Here is a 19,270-nt window from a genome sequence, read left to right on the forward strand (position 1 = left end):
TTCTGAAAAGTACATTAAAGTGCCCAGCTCTAAATCAACAATAAAGACTTTCATTAAATGAAAGAGAAGTCAGAACAACCTTGGCTGGTTCCTGATGGATATCTCTAACCAGACAAGCACATCACAGCTCCTCATAGCTCATCACAGCTCCAGCTCAGGTACAGTGAGGTACCTGAGAGCTTGAGTGGATCCTCAGAAGCACATCATGATACATTAGCCCTTTTCCTCTCTCACTGCATACCTGTGGGTAAGGTGAATAGCCTGCTTCCTATGCTGCAAATGGTCTATAAAGTGCTCCTCCCTGCAAGTCAAATCCAGGCTGCTGCCACCCCATGTGTATTTCTAAGCAAGCAGCAAGGCTGCTTTGCACATGCAGCTGTGCATCACATCATAGCATCCCACAGCCATACCACCTCAGGCCCAGAAATGCAAATATGGCCAGGCCCAGCTGCACCAGCTCCAAGGTTATCCCCAGCACCTCTGCACCACAGACTGGCTTGCAACAGGAGTCTACACCTTGCTCTCTTTCATTTACCGAGACAAACTTAAGAAGCGTTTCAGTCCTGATATGCAAGTACTTGAGACGGGGACAACATTTCTGACAACCGATTGCTCTTCTATCAGGAGCACTCTTATCAGGAGAACTATTATTTTAATTAATAATTGGAAAGCACCCTCTGGGGATGAGGTAATTTCTAATTATTGCAATGGGGTTTTAGAAGGCACGCGTCAGCACTAATGGAAGTTACCGATTCCATCGGAAACTATTGGTTAAGGTCCTTTCCTCTACACTAAGCAAACAGTCAGACCAGTCACCTACCATTAAAACTATAAATCTGTGGAGAAACTCATTGTGGTTGATACACTACAGTTCATAATGATTATTTTTTTGTCCACAGTGCTGCTGTTTGTTTTAACCCATTTAGCAATATTCATTAGCTCCCCAATTCAAATTAGAGTAATTGAGAGTAAGAGAATACGTAATGAGTTTTTTTACTACAGGAGACATGCCCCATTCTCTTCTCTGATTCATTTGCTGACTCTACTGCCTTGCAGTCATGTTTTACCAGGAGTCTTTCTTCAGAAATACCAAATGCATCGTGAAGAACGTCATGCTATCCCTTTCTTACAATCTCACTATCACTGAAGGTCTTAAACCATCTTCTGATTTATTCTATCATCTTCCTAGGGAAGGATATTAAGCTCTGATGCCAAGACTCTTTTGCCTCTGACCCTTTTTCATGGCTGAAACCACAGATACTAAAGCCCTAGAAAAGGTTATGTGTGTTAACAGTCCTTAAAATAAATACTAAAAAATAGTCTTTCGGCAAAACTGATGTTAACCATAGCATTGTCTGGGATACTTCAAATTCTTCCTCTCAAGGAATCTCAGTCACCCGCATTAAATGACTCCCAATTGAGACATGAGAACTGGCAGCAGCATAAATACCCACGGAAAATTGGCTGGTAGAGCTGACAGCCAGATGGGATCAGAGCAGCAACAAAAGATAACACTGAGTCTGGACAAGTAACTCAGGCACTGGCCTGAAACTTTAGAGACTGCCCTCAGGTTCCTACTCCAGCAAGTTTTGTGTCTCATAATAGGCAAGTCACCCAAGTCTTCCTCTACCTGAAATTCCCATCTGGAAATTAATATAGTGGCCCTTACCTCCTGCAAAGGAGGTGCTGAGATCTTACAGAAATACAACTTCCTGAGTTAGACAAGAGATGGACAGAGGAACAAGAACAAAAAAAAAACCCAAATCTTTGCGTCTAAAGGAAAATTAGTTGCAGAGGAAGACAAATCAGGATAAAAAAGTTTGAACTCTGTGTCTGGAGCTACAGTAAAACACAGACATGGCACTGTACATGTATGCATGTGATATGCACAAAAGCAACACCAAAGTATTTCCATTTTGTAATAACAGTGGTTTTGTCACTGTGAGGGTCTAGAGCTGTCAGGCAAGACCTAAAGGAAAGGTCATATCCATCATTCAAACAGCTACTAATATCTTTTGAAAAACAGCTGAGCTCTTGCATACACAAAGGCCTTCTCCATGTACTTTGTTACCTTCCTGGTGAGACAGGGAATAAGTGTTATTCCCATCTGCCAAAAAGATAATCTGAGTTTGAATGGCCTACTGAACGCTGCATGTGAAATTACACTGACTTTGATTCAGCTCAAGCTCCCCGTGCTCCCTCCACAATTCCCATTGTGTGTCAGGACCCAGTTTCAAGTTCATTACCTTCATGTTTTGAATTAGCACCTACCATCTGCATACAAATGTACTATTTGCAGCTAACATTTCAACAGCTTTCAAAAGCTGTGAAAACTCTCAGAAGAGATGCAGCTCAGCCCTTCCAGTACTGTTGCATGACTCAAGTTCCTGTGTGCTACTCTCTGTTTTGCCATACATTCATGGCATCATAAAGGCACATTGTTAAATCTCCTCACAACACTGTCTCTCGTAGGTGTACACCAGAAATCACCATGGTGTGTGTACAACTTCACTGGGGAATGGTACAGACTAAAACTGTGAGCTGCTTTGCACTGCACGGATGGAAGACACCGTGGATACATGAAGCATAGAGTTAGTAAGGGATAACTATGTATTTCTTCATTAAAATTATTCAGCTGCTGATTTGTAATAGATTTATCTTCCTGACTGCATGTAACACATGTCTGTGTCAGTCTGATATGCAAAATAGTTCTTCCACTTGACCATATGAAACACATTAAAGAGACCTGCCACGCATTTGCAATTAGGCACTGAAAAATAAAGCAGCAAGTCTCAATGTCTGCTTTGAAAAAGTTCTGGTTTAGGCCAACAAAACTGATTTTCACAAACCTGTGGGGGAAATGCAGTTTTTAAAAAGGGCTTCTTTTTCTCTCTTTTTTTTTTTTCTTCCAGGATATGAGAGCTGCAGGAACAAGAATAGAAGGATGAGTTATAAGCCTTTCAAAGCAGAGATTTATCATGGACATTCTGACAACCGTCAATGTGAGCAATGCCGCCAGGCACCACTCACAATCCACAGCATCTTTCAAACCTGTTGGGGGTTTTTAGAAAGGGCTAAAAATAAATGCAGAAATGCAGCAATGTACACACACATATATGTATATATTATTGTTCAAAAAAGAACAGGTGGTCCTGCCCGCAGTGTAGACACAGATGATTCTTGAAAACAGCTAACAAACGCCCAGCTAGGCAGTCTTTCCTAGCCACACGAGCAGCACCTTCAGAGCTCTCCTTGAGTTCCCTCAGTCTGCAAGACATCATCATCTGGGATCCTGACTTGCTGTCATGACAAGGCCTGAGGACTCCCAAGAGTTTTGATCTTCTTCACCCAACGTATTCACACAATGCCACCCTCATGACCTCCCATGGATTATTTCCCTTCTGAAAATAACACACATGGAACAGCTGCTGGGGCCAGAAATGTCTTGAATGTAAATAGCATAGGTCCTTGAGATGAGGTTTATGTCCTCTCTTCTAGCACCTCCTCCCCACCCTGACACACACACTTTATCTGACTCATATCCTCATATAACAAAGTGGAGTATTATACAGAAGCAGAAAAAGGATCGGGGCACTATGGACAGCCCAGGACACAAACAGCAAGCCTGAATGACTGTGTGTTGAAACCCATTAGGTTCATCACCTGCAGGGAAGGCAAAGGAGAAAAGTGGAAGCAGCTCTGCAGTCTCAAAATTTATCCTAAGCCTGCAGCAAAATAAAAAGATAACACTTTACCTCAGATTTCAGTTATGTCTCCCCAGCCCACCACAGGAAGAAGACTGTGATCACAGGTTGTATCATTGTATCACACATACAAATCCTGCTGCTTGGTCACATCTATGTGAGTATGAAAGCATAACAAAACAACTTTGCTAGCAACCCGCTGTAAGGTTTAACATGACCTCTTTCTAGCTCTTCTCCCCTGGGTGCTCAGAAAGAAATGCAACTGCAATTTACACTTGCACCATCTCCTTTAATTTCATACTGTCCCAAACAGTAATTGTGTAATATATAACATATATAATGGTAATTGTGTAATATATAATATATAACGATATTGGTGTAATATATATTCACAAAAAGCAAAGGAGATGGTAAAGATTAAAAGTGTCAAATGGCTAAATGCTGCCACAGGGAAGTACATCTGCACTGAGCCCCAGGATGCAGCATCTCAGGGTGAAAGACTGGCAGCATTCCCAAAACACCTTGACCGCTGCACTGTGCAGACATGGACAGTCCACCCGGCATGGCTGGGACCAGCTTATCCAGCTTGCCTCTGGAGGCTCCTACTTATCTCAGCCTTCATTTGCACAGGAAAAAACGCTCTTGCAAGGTTGAAAACTGGCCTGCTGTTATCCCAGAGAGGCGCATAATTGAGTCGGCGTGATGCCGCAGACTACCAAATGCAGCAGATGGCTGTAGGCATCATCCAGTTTAGGATGACAAAGTTCGAACAAAAGCAAAACAGAAGGCAGGGAGCACATCCTCTGAGCTGGGTTGCAGGACAGGGGATGAATCGCCACACAATCCGTACAGTGCCCAGAACAGAGCTGGCTGCCAGCTCGCTCACTGCCACACCAAGGACCAAATGCCCATGCCTGTAACTTAAATGAAAAAGAGAGGGAAAACATCTGCTTCCAGGCAAAAAGGACATGAAAAAACTGACTGACTGATACCCTGATTCTAAAATACACAGAAGAAAATCTCTGAAAACGTTCTCATGATACCAACCCTAAACACCGTGACTCTGACTTCCAGGACTGTCCCACAAAACCTACAGGAATTAAGAGATAAAATGATGATCTGCACGTATTGACACACCCCAGTTCACTGCTGGAAGATAAATCACTGATTGGAAAGCATGCAGGAAAGAAGACAAGATGCATAGAGATCTGTACACTGTACCGTGAATGGTGTCTCATGGGGAGAGCTTGGTCTGCAATGGCATTTAGGAGTTTATTTTTGCCGATTCCACCCCAAAGGATCACAGAAATTAGGAGTGGAAACATTCCTTCCATTTTCCCAGGCGCCTTGCTCACAAAGCAGCTGGCTACAACGTTCACAACAACCAACAGACAGGAGTAGACAAGAGTGAGACAGCTCCACAGGAAGCAATACAGCACACTTGAAAAATTTCTAAATAAATTTCTGCTTTTTGTGAATGCAGTAAAGCTTATGTGCCCAGACTGACTAGTTTATAATAGTCACTGTGGTCACCAATCCTTGCAAAAAGACACCATCATTAGCTCTACAGCTGGGAATGTTGAAAGCTCTTTCAGCCATAGGGTAAAGCAGTCTGCGATTCTGAACAGGAATACTGCATCTGTTCTTGCCCATGGTGCAAGAACACAGACCTGCCAGTTACACCACTTCGGATTTCAATAGCCATAATAACCTGGTCTGTAAGACATATTCCACGCACTCTATGCAGTTCACGGAGCTGCCCTAAAACAGGCACATGCCTCACAAGACCAGGACAGGGAAATGTCATGCTTGGCATGAGCTGCCAACTTTGGTTCATCACAACAGCCAAGCCAATATAAGTCTATTTTCTGATCCCCACCTGCCTAAGGGGTGCCCAAATGCTATTTGTGTCTCTATCACACAGGCATTTTATGGTAAATCTCTGATTTATGCCACAACAAGGTAATAGCCCTTTGTTCAGGGAGAAGATGTTCACCTAATCCAAGAAACAATAAAACATTGGAATTCATCAGGTTAAGGGGTGATTTTTTTATCATTGGTGGGTAATTTTTAAATTTAATTTTAAATGCTAGTTCATTTTACTCCGCATCATGGAATAAAAATCTAATCATGATAGTTGGTCGCATGCCTTACCAATATATCAGCTACACAATGACTCTGTGTCTCGGTCAAACTATAAACTCACTATGACTCAGTTTCCTCCTCAAGAAAACCCTTATCATACAGGAGTGTTCTGGAGCGCAATAGGTTTGTGAAGCCCTATAAAAAGGTAAATGATAGCAACAGCAATAATTCACCTAGGTAGTGATCATTGTAATTTGGTTAAATGTCAGCCAGGAGGAAATTTGCGCTCTGTTTTCAGAGTGGAAGGTTTCCTGAAACTCGCTCATTTGTTGGAGTTCATTAACTTCCCTCAGTGGAACAAAGCTCACCAGCAGTAGCCACAGGATTAGCCTTCTGCTCCATGTCTGGTCACAAAAAGCAACAGAAGGGTAAAAATAACAGGTCCTTTGAAAGTGTTTCTGTAAAGATGATGCATCTTAGAATAAATTTCTACACAGTTGGACAAAGGAAAAAAAAGGGCAGCACCATTTGTGACAAAATTGACAGCCGCCTGCTATTTTGGAGAGCTCTCCTCTAATTGCACGCACCTGCTGTGCCATGGTATATTCTAAAATATATCTCAACAGTAACGCTGCTTGGCAGCAGCCAAGTCCCCCCAGGAGGGACTCTGCAGCCCCAGTCTTCACAGGAACTGGGGTTTTCTTCCAGAGTAACATTTGAATGGAAATTCAAATAAATTCACTGGGAGCCTCTTTCCTTGTTCCACCTCTGCTCATTTCTAGCACATCACCTCTCGCTCTCTTCCTCCTTCCCTCCCCTTAATTACATTTTCCTATTCTTCTCACCCCAGCATCCTTGTCCCTCTTCACCCTCCCATAACACAAGATTGAGGCTCAGTTCCTTTATTGCTCAGAAACATGTTTTCCTTCTCTCTCTGCTCTTATGCCTCTGTGTTCCACAGTCTTTGAGCTCAGAAAACTGAGGTAACTCTCAGAACAGCACTGTCTTGAGATCACAAGAAGATCTCCACATCCTCCCAGCTGCATGTCCTGGTACCACCTGCAGCTCCTCCTCTCTCTGGCCTTTGCACAGGTCACCATCATCTCCCTCCCATTGCTTCTTCACCCTTGTCCTGCTCTCTGTGATTTTTCTAGTGCCTCCTGCCACCACCTCTCTAACCTAAGGTCCTGTGAGTTCTGCTTCAATCAATGCTGGGTACTGCTCCTAAGAGACAGATAAAGGCATCCTTGGAATTGACACTCAAGGGACTTGGTGTCTATGCCCAGGCCTTCTTCTCGACAGAACGCAAATTATTCTTTTGTCCTTGCCACAGATTTCTATCTGTAACATGGTATTTGTACTCCAAAACAATTTGAGGATGCTTGTCTTTAAAGTCTGGCAAGTACTGACCTGCTCTGGTGACGAGTCATTGATGAGTTCCCAGCAGGTCCCCCTGGGAGCAGGAGATCCCAGGTCTGCCAAGTGGACCTTTACAGGTGCATGCATTTAGCCTACATCAAGCTTCTTCCCCAGCCGAGGTGTCAGCTTGGCACTTGTGCCACTTGTATTCACATGGGGCTCCTCTTTCGTGGGGGATCTCATGGGAAACAATCTTGTCTCTCTTTTCAGGATTTAACTGCCAGCAGCAGGGAAAAAATGGAAAGCAGGACAGTAGGGAGAGGTAGATGGGATAGGAGGGTGCACTGTGTCCTCTCATCCTCACTGTCCCAGCTGGCCCGAGACAGCACAGATACCCTTCAGGCTGCCAGCACTCATTGTAGGTGTTGATTTTTTTTTTAATCAGTGGGGCCAAGAAAAGGGTTTCTGTTGGTACAGAGGGCTGCTGATGCCAGGCCAGCAACCATGATGTCAGCCCTAGTGTTAAGTGTCAGGTGTGGCCTTCTGACACTCACCATCTACATGACCCATGGTGTGCCACTGGCAGCAGGCCAAGGCAGAAGTAGCAGGAGGCATACAGATACCAAAAACCTCCCAGTGCTGGCAGACAACAGACCTGCACATTTCAGACCAAGCAGAAAACCAGAATCTTAAAAACAGAGGCAAGACTCCCCCCAGAGAAAGGGATGCTCCAGACTAGGGCAGCAACAAAGCTCAGAAGGGACTTGTAACCCTTGTAACAAGCCGCAGGCACTTTATGAATCCCCAGAGACACCAACGCCTCACTGCAGCAATCTCCACTGAGTAGCTTTCCTGAAGGCCTTGTTTACTGTAGACACCCTCTTTGACCCGGTCTCCACTGCATTTTTCTTGTGTGCTACCATTCAATAACCACCATCCACTAGTTCCAGTGTTTCGGGGAATGCTCCAGCTGCCAACAGACAGTGCCTGCTTCCAAACAGGGATATTGAAAAGAGGTAGACAGTGAGCATAGCTAGGTCTGCAACTGGCTACGGACTAGTAACTGATCACTATAGACTGATCTCTATTGACAGCTCCCATCAATATCCCAAATATCTATAAAACTTCCCCTGACCTCTTTGGGAGTTTTAAAATGTTAACACCTTGAAAGAGTAATAAGAAATCAGAGGAAGACAGAGGACAAGGGTAACCAAGAAAAGGAGGGCATGAAGAACCATCAGCACAAGCAGGAAGATGCAGGGGGACAAAAGGGGTCCTGAGTAAAGTACAGATCCAAATCTACAGGAAAAGGAGTACTGAAGCCTCTAACATACCTAAAGAGGCAGGACAGAAGAGAACAGGAAATACAGGAATCCCTAATAAACCTAAGTAAGATGGATGTGGTCTAAGGAACAAGCAAACTGCTTTATTCTCTGATAGAAATATTATTTATGCCAGAATGACGTCACCATCAAGTCCTGAATCAGAAGGTTCACAGGAACCAAAGAGATGGGAACCTGTTGATTTGTTTTATAACGTCAAAGAAAGGCTTTATGAATGCACAGCTCTCTAGCTTTCACATATATCAAAGTTATTAGCTACGATGCTAAAGATGCTGAATAGCATTGAGGTGTTAATTTGTACAGACCCACTGGTCCTCCACAACACTGCCTGGAATGTAGAAGCAATGGTTTGAAGAGACGAGCAGTGGAATGTGCACCTCTAGGCACTGGGTTCACAATCACCCTGAGACAGCTTTGCTGGGTGCTGCCAGGGGATGCCAAGAGGCAGCTGCAACGTTACAAACAACCCTGAAGCCCTCTAGCTAACAATCAGGTAGAACCATGCCTTGACCTGCCTTGCTGCCACAGCTCACCTCCAGCCCTCTCCCAAAGCCACAGTGAGAAAGGGGCCAAACAAGACTAGATCAATGCTCACTGTGCCCTTCCCAAGGTGTCTGCACTTGGGCATCGGAACTGAACAAGACCTTGTTTGCCAAACTCATGGCAGAAAAAGCCCCCATTTCAACAAGAACAACGAAGTTGCCATTGACACATTGAGCACCAGCTCCAAATCTTTGCTGGTGAGGTTAATTGGGTGACCAAGTACAGGCAAGGAGAGGAAAGGAGCTAGAGGCGTAGGGGAAAGCTGTTTACTCCCTCAGCAACATGCTGTCATTAACACCTGAACTGGAGGGGATGACCAGAGGGACATTTCTGCAGCTGCTCATGCTGCATCCCCAACAGGCTGATTAAAGGCCATAGCAATATGCACAGGGGACTGACTGGTCCATGGGAGAGTTGATCTGAATGCAACATTCCCTCTTCCCCAAACTTCCTTATTGCACTTGGGCCACAACAACCCCATGCAGCATTACAGGCTTGGGGATGTGTAGCTGGAGATCTCACCTCCAGAGAGATAAAACACCTGGGGGTGTTTATCAGCAGCCGGCTGAACGTGAGCCAGCAGTGTGCCCAGGTGGCCAAGAAGGCCAATGGCATCCTGGCCTGTATCAGAAATAGTGTGACCAGCAGGGCCAAGGAAGTGATTGTCCTCTTGTACTTGGTGCTGGCGAGGCTGCACCTCAAACACTGTGTCCAGTTCTGGGCTCCTCACTACAAGAAGGACACTGAGGTGCTGGAGCACGTCCAGAGATGGGCAACAAAGCTGGTTCTGAAGGGTCTGGAGAACAAGTCTTATGAGGAGAAGCAGGAGCAGAGACATGATCGCTCTCAACAACTACCTTAAAGGAGGTTGTATTAAGGTGGGAGTGAGTCTCTTCTCCCCAGTAATGAACAGCACAAGGCAAAATGGCTTCAAGTTGTGCCAATGGGAGGTTTAGATCAGAGATGATGAACTTTTTCACAGCCAGACGGAGACGACCTCTGTGCCTCTGTCCTGGCAGGCCCTTCCCTCTGTACCAAATGCACCCCACCACTAAGCACCAGCGCCGGCCCCTCCGCCTGAATACCGTACGCCCGCGGCCAGGCGCACCTTAAGGGGGAAAAGTGGGAAGACAAAGAAAAACTCAAAACCTAACACGGCAGGATTCTTCCCCCCTGGAAGGCGTGCACCTCTGAGCTATCTCGTACGGAGCGCCCGCCTAGCCGTTCCTCCAGGAAAAAACAATCAGGAATGACAGGGAGGAGGCGGTGGCGGGCGGGAGGCCGGTCCGTGAGGCGACAGCGCTGCCCGCCTGGCTGAGGCGGCGAACACGCCTCGCGCCCTCCCCAGCGCCAGGGGCAGGGGCGGGCGCTGCGAGGCGGCCCCGGGGCGGAGGCGGCGCAAGTCCCAGCTGTCCGGCTCTACCCCGGCGAGCCACCCCCGCGGCGCGACGCCCGCTGGGAGCTGTAGTCCGCCGCTGGGCCGGTGCCAGTAACAGGAGTCGGCAGGAGACTCCGCCTCCCGTCGGCCCGCGCGCCCCGGCTGGGTGCCGGCAGTGCGAGCGCCGCCGCCGCCATGAGTTGGGGGTTCCGGCTGGGGCTCCTGGGCGGCCTGGCCCTCTGGGCGCAGCGGCGGCGGGCAGCGGCGGCCTCCGGACGGGATGGCGGCGACGACGGCGGCGGCGGTGGCAGGGAGCGGCGGGACCTGGAGCTGAAGCTGGTGCAGGTGGTCTTCCGGCACGGGGCGCGCACCCCGCTGCGGCCGCTCCCAGGAGCAGGGCTGGTGAGGAGTGGGAACGGGACGGGACCCGGGGCTAGGTGTCCCGGGCTGCGGCGCGGGGGCAGCTGCCCGTGGGGCCGCGGTCGGGCATCCGGCGAGGTGCCCGCTGCCAGCTACCCGGTTCCTGCACATGGGAAGCATCTCCGTCTTCCCGCGGCGCTACCGAGAGTCTGTGGGTGTCACAGAAGTTTGGGAGATGAAGGGAAGCCCCGTCAGCTCTGTCTGAGGGAGCACCCTGCGCTGCGGCCGCGGCAGCCCTCGGGGTAAGGGCGCGGGGATGGGGCTGCAGCGGCGGTAGCACACGGTACTGCTCCTCTCTGGGACTTTGCCCTTTAATGCCCAGCGCCGAGCGGTTCCCCGGCAGCGCTACGCCGTACAACTGGTACTTGGCAAAGGTACGCTCGCCTGCCTCGGAGTTACTGCGATTGATCTGTCTCCCCGCGGCCTCCAAAGAGGCTGGTGCTTGAGCTGGCAGGCATTAGTGCTGGTAGTTTGCTGAAGAAGTGTTTCAGTGTGTAACAAGTAGCAGTAACAGAGATTTCCTACAGATTCTTCTCCTGTGAGGGAAGGAAAGCAAGTGCTGCATTTCGTGCACATCATGTGTGTGTAATGCGCAACAGATAGCACATCTGAGATGTAGCACTGCTGTCATTTCTGTGTGTGCTGGATGAAGAGAGTGGTTCTCTTTGGCTCGGTGTTGTGGTATTGGCAAGGCAGCACAGAGTAATGGCCTGGCATTGGTTTAATGCTCTTAAAAGGCTTCGTTTTCCACAGAAGCTCTGTTTGTTTGTTTGTAAGCAGGTGGAATGGAGTCCCACTCTTTTAGACATACCTGCTCAGACGAAGTTTGATTATGTAGTGACTGACTTACATGGAGGGCCTCAGCCTCACTCGCCCGACGATGAGCAATACAAAAAGATCATATTCAAGGTGAGGCAGTCTTTCATAGTGGCTTCATGTTCCTTGTAGGCTTATTTCCATATTCCACTGGAGACCCTTCCTTTTCTTTGTACTTAGGGTGGTGCAATTGCAGGACAGCTGACAACAGTAGGGATGCAGCAGATGTTTGCCCTGGGAGAAAGGCTGAGGAGAAGCTATGTGGAAGAAGCAAACTTTCTCTCACCAACATTTAAGCCTGCTGAAGTCTTGTGAGTCTCTCATTTCCCTGCTGGACATTTGCTTGTTTCCTCCTTCCTAAAAAGTAGCCCTGTGTTAGGAAAGCTTTCTGACCAGCATACATTTCACCAGCAGACAGGCTGGTCCTTGGGCCTTCATCTTTCTCAGCCTGCAAAGCCTGGTACTAGAACTCTCTCTTGACATGAAGCCTCCAATTTCCCAGCAATGCTGAGAGCGATGCCAGGAACAGATTCACCTTGCCTAGGTTTAGCTGTGGGCAGAGACATTATGGGCCTTTATGGCCCTTTATGAGCAAAGATAAACAGGTGTTTCTGGGGCACAGTTTAACTCACTGTGGATTAAATAGCTAAAGTGTAGTGAGAGGGACCGCTCCCCTGCTGTTCACATCAGTAATGCTGGGAGTGCCTGGATTAGGGTTAGAGAAAAATCACACCTCATCTTCACTGTCTGAAGGGAAATTAAAGGGCAGTTCACATATAGGTGTCCGTGTTTTTAAGACAGCAACAGCGAGGTGAGATAAATCCCACCACAGGCTTCCAGAGCCCCAGTGAAAGCAGAACCCTCAGTCCCAGCAGCTCCTCCCCAGCTGCAGCCTCACCCCAGCTGCAGCCCCACACAGGCCAAGGAGGAAGTGCTACCTCACAAACTACTTTTTCTCTTTCAGAGTGCGTTCCACTAATATTTTCCGGAATCTGGAGTCCACACGGTGTCTGCTAGCTGGGCTGTACCAACAGCAGAAAGAAGGTTGGGGAGACTTCTCACAAGTGCCTTTCCTCTCTCACTCTTCCCTAGATGCACACGCCTTGCCTATCCCAACCCTCCCTGCCCCCTGGTTGTTACTTCTTCCCCCATTCTTTGAGCCTGGCCCTCTTCCCCATATGCTCCTGGTTCTGTGTGTTTTTTATCAACTTGTCACTTGCTCCCTCTCTTTGTGTAGCTTTCTGCTGGTGCTCAGCTTGGATCTGTTGCCATGAATGCTGCAATTTCAGACCCACTGAGGAGGTTAGCATTAACCCGCTTCAGAATCAAGAGGGCAGAAAGTTCCAGGTCAAGTGTTCATGAGATGCACACCTGAAAACAGTTTCTCAGAGAAACTCAAGTGTCTCGGCCAAGATCCTTTACACATTTGGTATCTGAAGTAACTTTCAGCTGTATCCCACAGACAACAGCTATTTGTGTGTTCTAGAAATGCACTCTGGGTTTCCAAGATCTCAGTTCTGCTCCCTTTCTATTCAGTTCCAGGAACAAACAGCAAAAGTGACTTGCCCAAGCTCCTTACACTTCATGACAAAGAAACCAATTTTTGGCATGTACAAGCACTAGAAAAAACCCAGACAAACAACTGAAAGCTTTACAAGGTGCACAGCAGACATCCCCGTGGAATTAAATGCTGTGTGCACAGAAACAAGCACAGTGGTTCAGGGGGAATTGCTAGTTGAAAACAATGGACTTGAGCACAAAGATTGTGGGAGTGATTAATTCAGTCTAAAGACAGAAAGATGTCTTGATCTCAATCTCAGAAGCTTCCTTCTCCTTCTGCAGGATCTGTTGTCATTGTCACTGATGAAGCAAGCTCTGAAATCCTCTACCCCAACCACTACAACTGCCAGCGCCTGAAATGCTTGAGCAGGTAACTGCCAGCCCTGCCTCCCCACAAGATTTCACTGCCTCGTTTCAGCAGTAATAAAATACTGCCTTTTCTTCTCATTTCCCAGTCCCTTCACCTGCCACTTACTGTTCTTTGGGAATGGTTAGCTAGTTGTATAAAAGACTCAGTGAGTGGAGTCATATAACCAAGCAGAGGCACCAGAAGGAAAAAATATGGAGACTTTTTCTTGAAAGACCAATTTAATTTAGCCTGTGTATAGCAAACACTCATTACTAACTAATGTGCAGCTATACTGGGCATCGCTGCAGGGCAGAATGAATGTCATCTACATCTCTTAAACAAGCCTTTCAAGTGTGAACATATTTGGCCTCCTTTTTATATTCAGCTTCTGGTTTGGGGTTTATTACAGCATTCCTGTCACATTTATACCTGGAAGAAACTGAAATGTACTCAGATTTGACACATTTTAACAAAGACTAATGAAGTAAAATAAGGAACATTCTACATGAGAAGACCTCTCACGTTTGCGGAGTCAAGTACTGTAAATGACTGTGCCAGGTTGGGCATGAAGTGGAACCTGGTCCCTTTGCCTGAGAGGCAAATGTATCACAGTTTGGCTGAATTATGCATTAGCATATTTTTGTCCAAAATTCAAGAGTTGTCAGTTTTCACTTGCAAAAGCTCATTATATAACGCTTGACTCAGCAGGCAAAGGTTTGTTCCTGACAGTGGTGAGGTGACAGCCCACAGAAGCAGTACATTCAGCCTCCTCTACAGTAACATCAATTGTCCAAAGAGAGTAAACTGCAAACTCTTCTGCCCCCTCCCACGAAGCAAGTTTTGTGACCATGTCAAGGCAGATTTTTTAAGCTGCAGTAAGCAGCAGTGCCTCAGCTTACATGCTACCTGTGCCAGAACTTTTAGCACATTTGATTTCAAACAGAAACTAGAGCTGTTCCTAAAACAAACAAAAAAGCAAACTTAAAAAAACCTGAACTTTTCCCACCTCCTCCCCAGGAGATCAGGGTCAGGGAAAACAAAAACTTTACAACGTATTTTGCTTGAAGTACATGGCCAGCATGGATATTCTCAGCTAAACTTTTTCAAATAAAATTTCAAATGGTGAAGAGAGGCAAACAGCTTGTAACAGAAGAGGTGAATTTAAGCTACAAGTGAGTACCTAGGTGTTTCTCTTTTCCCACAGCTAGCAATCAGTTCAAAGCTTTCTTTTTTCATGAGACAGTTAAAGGTTCCTCCTTTAGAAGACAAACTTGTGCAGTTCCAGTATGACCAGATCTGTTAACTGATGCACAGCTCTTGCTTATGGGAACCACTTGTGGTATTCATATCTCATCTTAATTTTTTCCCTCACCTCTGTGAGAGCAGGGAGCTAGCTCCAATCTGTGACATGTAGACACACAGTGCCTGTCTGTTTGTTAACTTAGATTCCCAATGCCAGGAATGCCTCTGTATCCTATGGTGCTTTTTTTTTTTACCCCTTGCTGATACAAGACAAAGCTGGGGTCATGAAAAAAAAAACCCATAAGAGACAGAAAATCTCATATGTGAAAAGTCTTAATTGTTTTCTTAATTCCCTGACAGACATAAGTTGAAGAATGCTCTGCAACAGCCAGGTATCTCTGATGACTTGAAAACAATTAAGGAGAAGATGGGTATTGGTGGTGATAAGTCTGTGGATTTTTTTCTCCTCCTTGATAACTTCCGAGCTGAGCAGGTGAGATGAGCAGTTCTGTTGCAGTGTCAGAGACAGAAACATCCCTTTAGTGTACATATGGAGGAAAGCACAAGGGCCAACACCTGCTGATACCAGTGGGTACCCCAGCACCTTCCTATGCGAGCCAGAAACAGAAATAGCATGGCCTTTTTAAAAAGGAAGATGTGGAGTCAGCCTTGCTGAAGGCTCGACTGCAGTATTTATGTTCTAACCTTGAAATCCAGCATCCTTTTCAAGTAGAACTAAGAGAGGAAGGGAGCCTTGCTTACCCCATTACAAGCTGCTTTCCCTTTTTTGTCAGTCAGCACCTAACAATCATCTTAATTCTGCTTCCAGCCAGATTGCTTCTGCCACTGAAGGGCAGCTGGGCATATTTGTACCCCCCCCTTAACACCTCTCTTTTCTAGAGGTAATGGTAATTGGTCTGTCAGTTAAATAACTCAATGCATTGCACTTCCTTTGAATAGAAATATATCCTCAAGAACAAACATCCGTCCTTTTGGTACACAGAGCAAGTCTGAATGTTTAAAACCATCCTAAGAACCCCCATAAATACTGTAGTACAATAGTGTAGTACAAGTTCTGTGACAAGAACAGCTGTTTTCTCTGAGCAGTCATCCATGTGTCTTCAGGCTGAGTTCAGAAGGGATCAAACTCTACTGTTACCGTACATCTTCTCCTTCTAGGTGCACAATCTGCCAAGCTGCCCTGTGCTGAAGAACTTTGAGGAGACGGTTGAGCATCGATCTGTTGAGTCAATGCTTTTCTTTCTGGAAGAGGGTTCAAGGTGATTGCCTGTATCCATGCTTCTAGCCTTAGGGATTGTCATAGGCTTACCCAGGGTGGGTGAGCAGCACCAGCTCTCTGTGCCAGACAGAAGTCCTCTCTCATCTCCTCTCATTCCCCAGCAGAGGGTACTGCCCCCTCATGAAGTTAGTGCCTCAGCCACCTCAGTGTAAAGTCTAGTGCCTGGAGTCACGAACATGAGCTAGGAGAAAGAAGTCCACCCTGAGGAGGGCAAGATGTAGCCTTAGGTCCTGTTTTGCTGACAGACCTTGAGAGAGTAGCCTCTGAGGAACAGTAGTAAGCCACTGAGATGGGCAGTGAATGCCTCGGTTGCTACGCTTCTGTGAGTCTGGCAAAAGCAGAAGAGAATAGGAGATGCTTCCAGCCTGAATGCTGATGCTGCACAGGCGAGGCCACCCTTGCAGATGCACAACTACCATCTGAGTTCCAACTTGGGAAGCTTATCCCAGGGATGGCACCTGCACAGCTGAGCTAAGAAGTGTTGGTGCTAGTGGAAAAGGTAATGCCAGGCCCTGCACACATGTAATTACTTGCAAAGGAATCTGCTGATACGGGCAGTTAATTACCTCCTCCACAGTTGCTTGTAAAGGTGGATCAGTTGCTATCCTAGCAGACGTTTTCCTTCCAGATTCACTTGCAGCTGCCATATTCACCAGCTCTTCTCAGGCAGTGATGTAGGACTGCCTTTTCTGTTAAGGAAGTTGCCATTAGCCTTTTCTTGTATTAGAGATCTCAAGTAGATTGATTCCCCCACTCCCATAACATGCAGGAGAGCTACAGTCACACTTATTCTCCATTCCAACTGATGCATTCCTTATGTAGGGGGAGTTTCTTCACATCAGAAAAGTTGTCTAAAGATGTCCCCTTTTTTCAATAGAGAGATAAACCCCAATTTTTAAACATAGCTGCCACATTCTTGAGTTGTGCCCCTCCTCTTCCTGCTAAAGGGCCCAAGCACTTCAGCTGGTGTTTTGCAGTCAGCTACAGTCATCCTCCCTAGCTGAAAACCATACATCCAAAAAACCACAACTAGGGAAACAAAATAGTGCAGAGAACATCAAGGAACTTCTAGATTTCCCTTTATGTAGGCCACACCTCACGAGACTGCTTTTTAACACTTCCCCCCTCCCCCTCTGCAATCACATTAGAATCTGTGGTGACTATGCAGCTACTGAAATAAAAAGTAACCACAGGAATTGCATTTAGTAGTTCTTAGCTATACTCAATATATGGTACCAATTTCTAAAAGAAAACCTGGTTCCTAAGTGTTCATCTGAAATTACTTAATTTGAAAGTTTAAAAACTAGTAGATTTATTTCTGCTTCTTTCATAGAGAAATTCTTCAGATGAGTATTGGTCTCCTTTTCAACACCTTACAGAAGAACATTACAGAAGCAGTAGATCCCTCATCTCCAGCTGAAAACGCCAGGTACAGGACAGATCTCTTCCTCCAAATGCTATATAAATTCTGACTAGCTGTCAGTGTGGAAAGCTGGTTCAGAAAGACATTGAATATATGGGGTAAAGAGCGCTCAGGTGCTAGAAAAAAGCATGAGTGCTACTGACTATCCATGGTGGAATAGAGCTAACATTTTAGGTTTGATTTTTTTGTTTGTTTTCCCTTCCGTTTTTAATCAGAAAGCTCATTCTGTATGCTTCTCATGACACAACTCTCATTCCTCTCCTGTTGGCTCTGGGAACCTTTGATCAGAAGTGGCCAGCATATGCTGCAGATGTGACCCTGGAACTGTATCAGCACCGGCACTCAAAAGAGTGGTTTGTGCGCGTGTCCTACCACGGAGAGGTAAGATCTAGGGGAAGCCCCTCCTACAAATCTTAGGGGGCTGATTTTATTGTGCAAGCATGTAAAACTGCTTGGAACAAGACTTGTTCTAAGTGTGACATCAAGCTAGGTAACAGAGTAGGACACCTAGAGCCCACCCATGGTAGCCAAGATACTTTTCCACTAGCTATTGAGCTAGTGCAAGTTTAGCTGAAGACTTGAACCTCCAACTGTGTCTTTGCCTCGACTAACATATTTCTCTGATGCCAAATGCATCAATGTAAGAAAAAATGGCTTTGACCATGCACAAGATCTGTGATTTTGTCTCTTTGCCTTTGCAGGAGCAAGTGGTGAAAGGATGTAGAGCAGGGCTCTGCCCTCTCGAAGAATTTCTAGAAGTTCTTTCACAGTACTCAGTCACTCCTGAGAAATACAATAAGCTGTGCTCCCACAGGAAATCAGAAAAATGACTGATAATTAAGCTGTCCAAAATTAAAATCAGTTTATTGTCACAATCTTTTTTCTATTTTTCTTTCTATTCCTGCCAGCTTTTCTCTTCTAAAAGTATTTGAGATGAGGGGACTTTTTCCCGTCAGACATAAAGGGGCACAGTGTCACTTTTCACTCTAAGCAGCAAGATGATAGAAACTGCATAACGGAATGCTTCAACTTCACTTCTGAGGTAGTGTCCTGTTTTTTCTACCACACTAGCTGGTTTTTCTTCCCAGTAGCTGGGACAGTGCTGTGTTTTGGATTTAGTGCAAGAATAATGTTTGTAAGACACCAATGTTTTAGTTGCTGAGTAGTGCTTGAGTTAAGGATTCTTCAGTTTCCCCTGCTCTACAAGCAAGGAGCTGCCCAAGAAGCTGGGAGGGAGCATGAACAGGACAGCTGAGCTGAACTAGCCCCAGGGCTATTCCATCCCATAGGAGGTCATGCCCAGTAAAGAAATTGGCGGCAGTTGGCCAGGATGGACAGATTGCTGCTGGAGCATTGCTCAACAAGGGGGGGAAGCAACTGCACTGGGCAGCACTTGGGGTGTTTTTTTGTTGGCTTCTCCCCTTGCTTGGGTTTTACTTCTCTCTTTTTGATTTATTCCTTTTAATTACAATAAACTGGAATAAAATATAATAATCACAGAATGGTAGGGGTTAGAAGGGATCTACAAAGATCATCCAGTCCAACCTCCCTGCAAAAGTAAGTGCACCTAGATCAAGTCACAATATATATATTATATATATAATATATATATTATTTTACATATAATTTATTATTGTAACTTATTAAACTGTTCTTATCTCAACCTATGACTTTGGGGATTTTTTCTCCTGATTCCTTCCTATCCCAGGTAGGGGTGGGGTGTGAGCAAGCAGCTGTGTGGTGCTTAG

At 46.1% G+C, this 19,270-nt stretch overlaps 1 protein-coding gene across 3 annotated transcripts; it reads left to right on the forward strand.

Moving 5' to 3' along the window:
* Positions 1 to 10,589: 10,589 nt before the first annotated feature.
* Positions 10,590 to 18,397, forward strand: ACP6 (acid phosphatase 6, lysophosphatidic). 3 transcript variants are annotated; one of them, XM_062002716.1, is made up of 10 exons: positions 10,590 to 10,814; positions 11,610 to 11,741; positions 11,829 to 11,959; positions 12,613 to 12,692; positions 13,491 to 13,578; positions 15,160 to 15,292; positions 15,979 to 16,079; positions 17,433 to 17,528; positions 17,738 to 17,903; positions 18,224 to 18,397. In XM_062002716.1, exons 1-10 carry the CDS (start codon positions 10,608 to 10,610, stop codon positions 18,350 to 18,352), a joined length of 1,263 nt encoding a protein of 420 aa, XP_061858700.1. In that variant the 5' UTR covers positions 10,590 to 10,607; the 3' UTR covers positions 18,353 to 18,397. The 3 variants fall into 3 exon arrangements, with proteins under 3 accessions (XP_061858700.1, XP_061858707.1, XP_061858715.1); XM_062002723.1 differs by having other exon boundaries at positions 11,613 to 11,741; XM_062002731.1 differs by lacking the exons at positions 10,590 to 10,814; positions 11,610 to 11,741; positions 11,829 to 11,959; positions 12,613 to 12,692 and adding an exon at positions 12,699 to 12,950.
* Positions 18,398 to 19,270: the final 873 nt, after the last annotated feature.

This window comes from Colius striatus, chromosome 1 (genome assembly GCF_028858725.1).
Source record: "Colius striatus isolate bColStr4 chromosome 1, bColStr4.1.hap1, whole genome shotgun sequence".
Classification (NCBI taxonomy): Eukaryota; Metazoa; Chordata; class Aves; order Coliiformes; family Coliidae; genus Colius; species Colius striatus.

Excerpts from the sequence above, each read along its gene's own strand:
- ACP6 (XM_062002716.1), top strand. The coding sequence starts at position 10,608 with ATGAGTTGGGGGTTCCGGCTGGGGCTCCTGGGCGGCCTGGCCCTCTGG. Across the intron at positions 12,693-13,490 it reads GTACCAACAGCAGAAAGAAG|GATCTGTTGTCATTGTCACT; the intron begins GTTGGGGAGACT and ends CTCCTTCTGCAG. Across the intron at positions 17,904-18,223 it reads GCGTGTCCTACCACGGAGAG|GAGCAAGTGGTGAAAGGATG; the intron begins GTAAGATCTAGG and ends TTGCCTTTGCAG.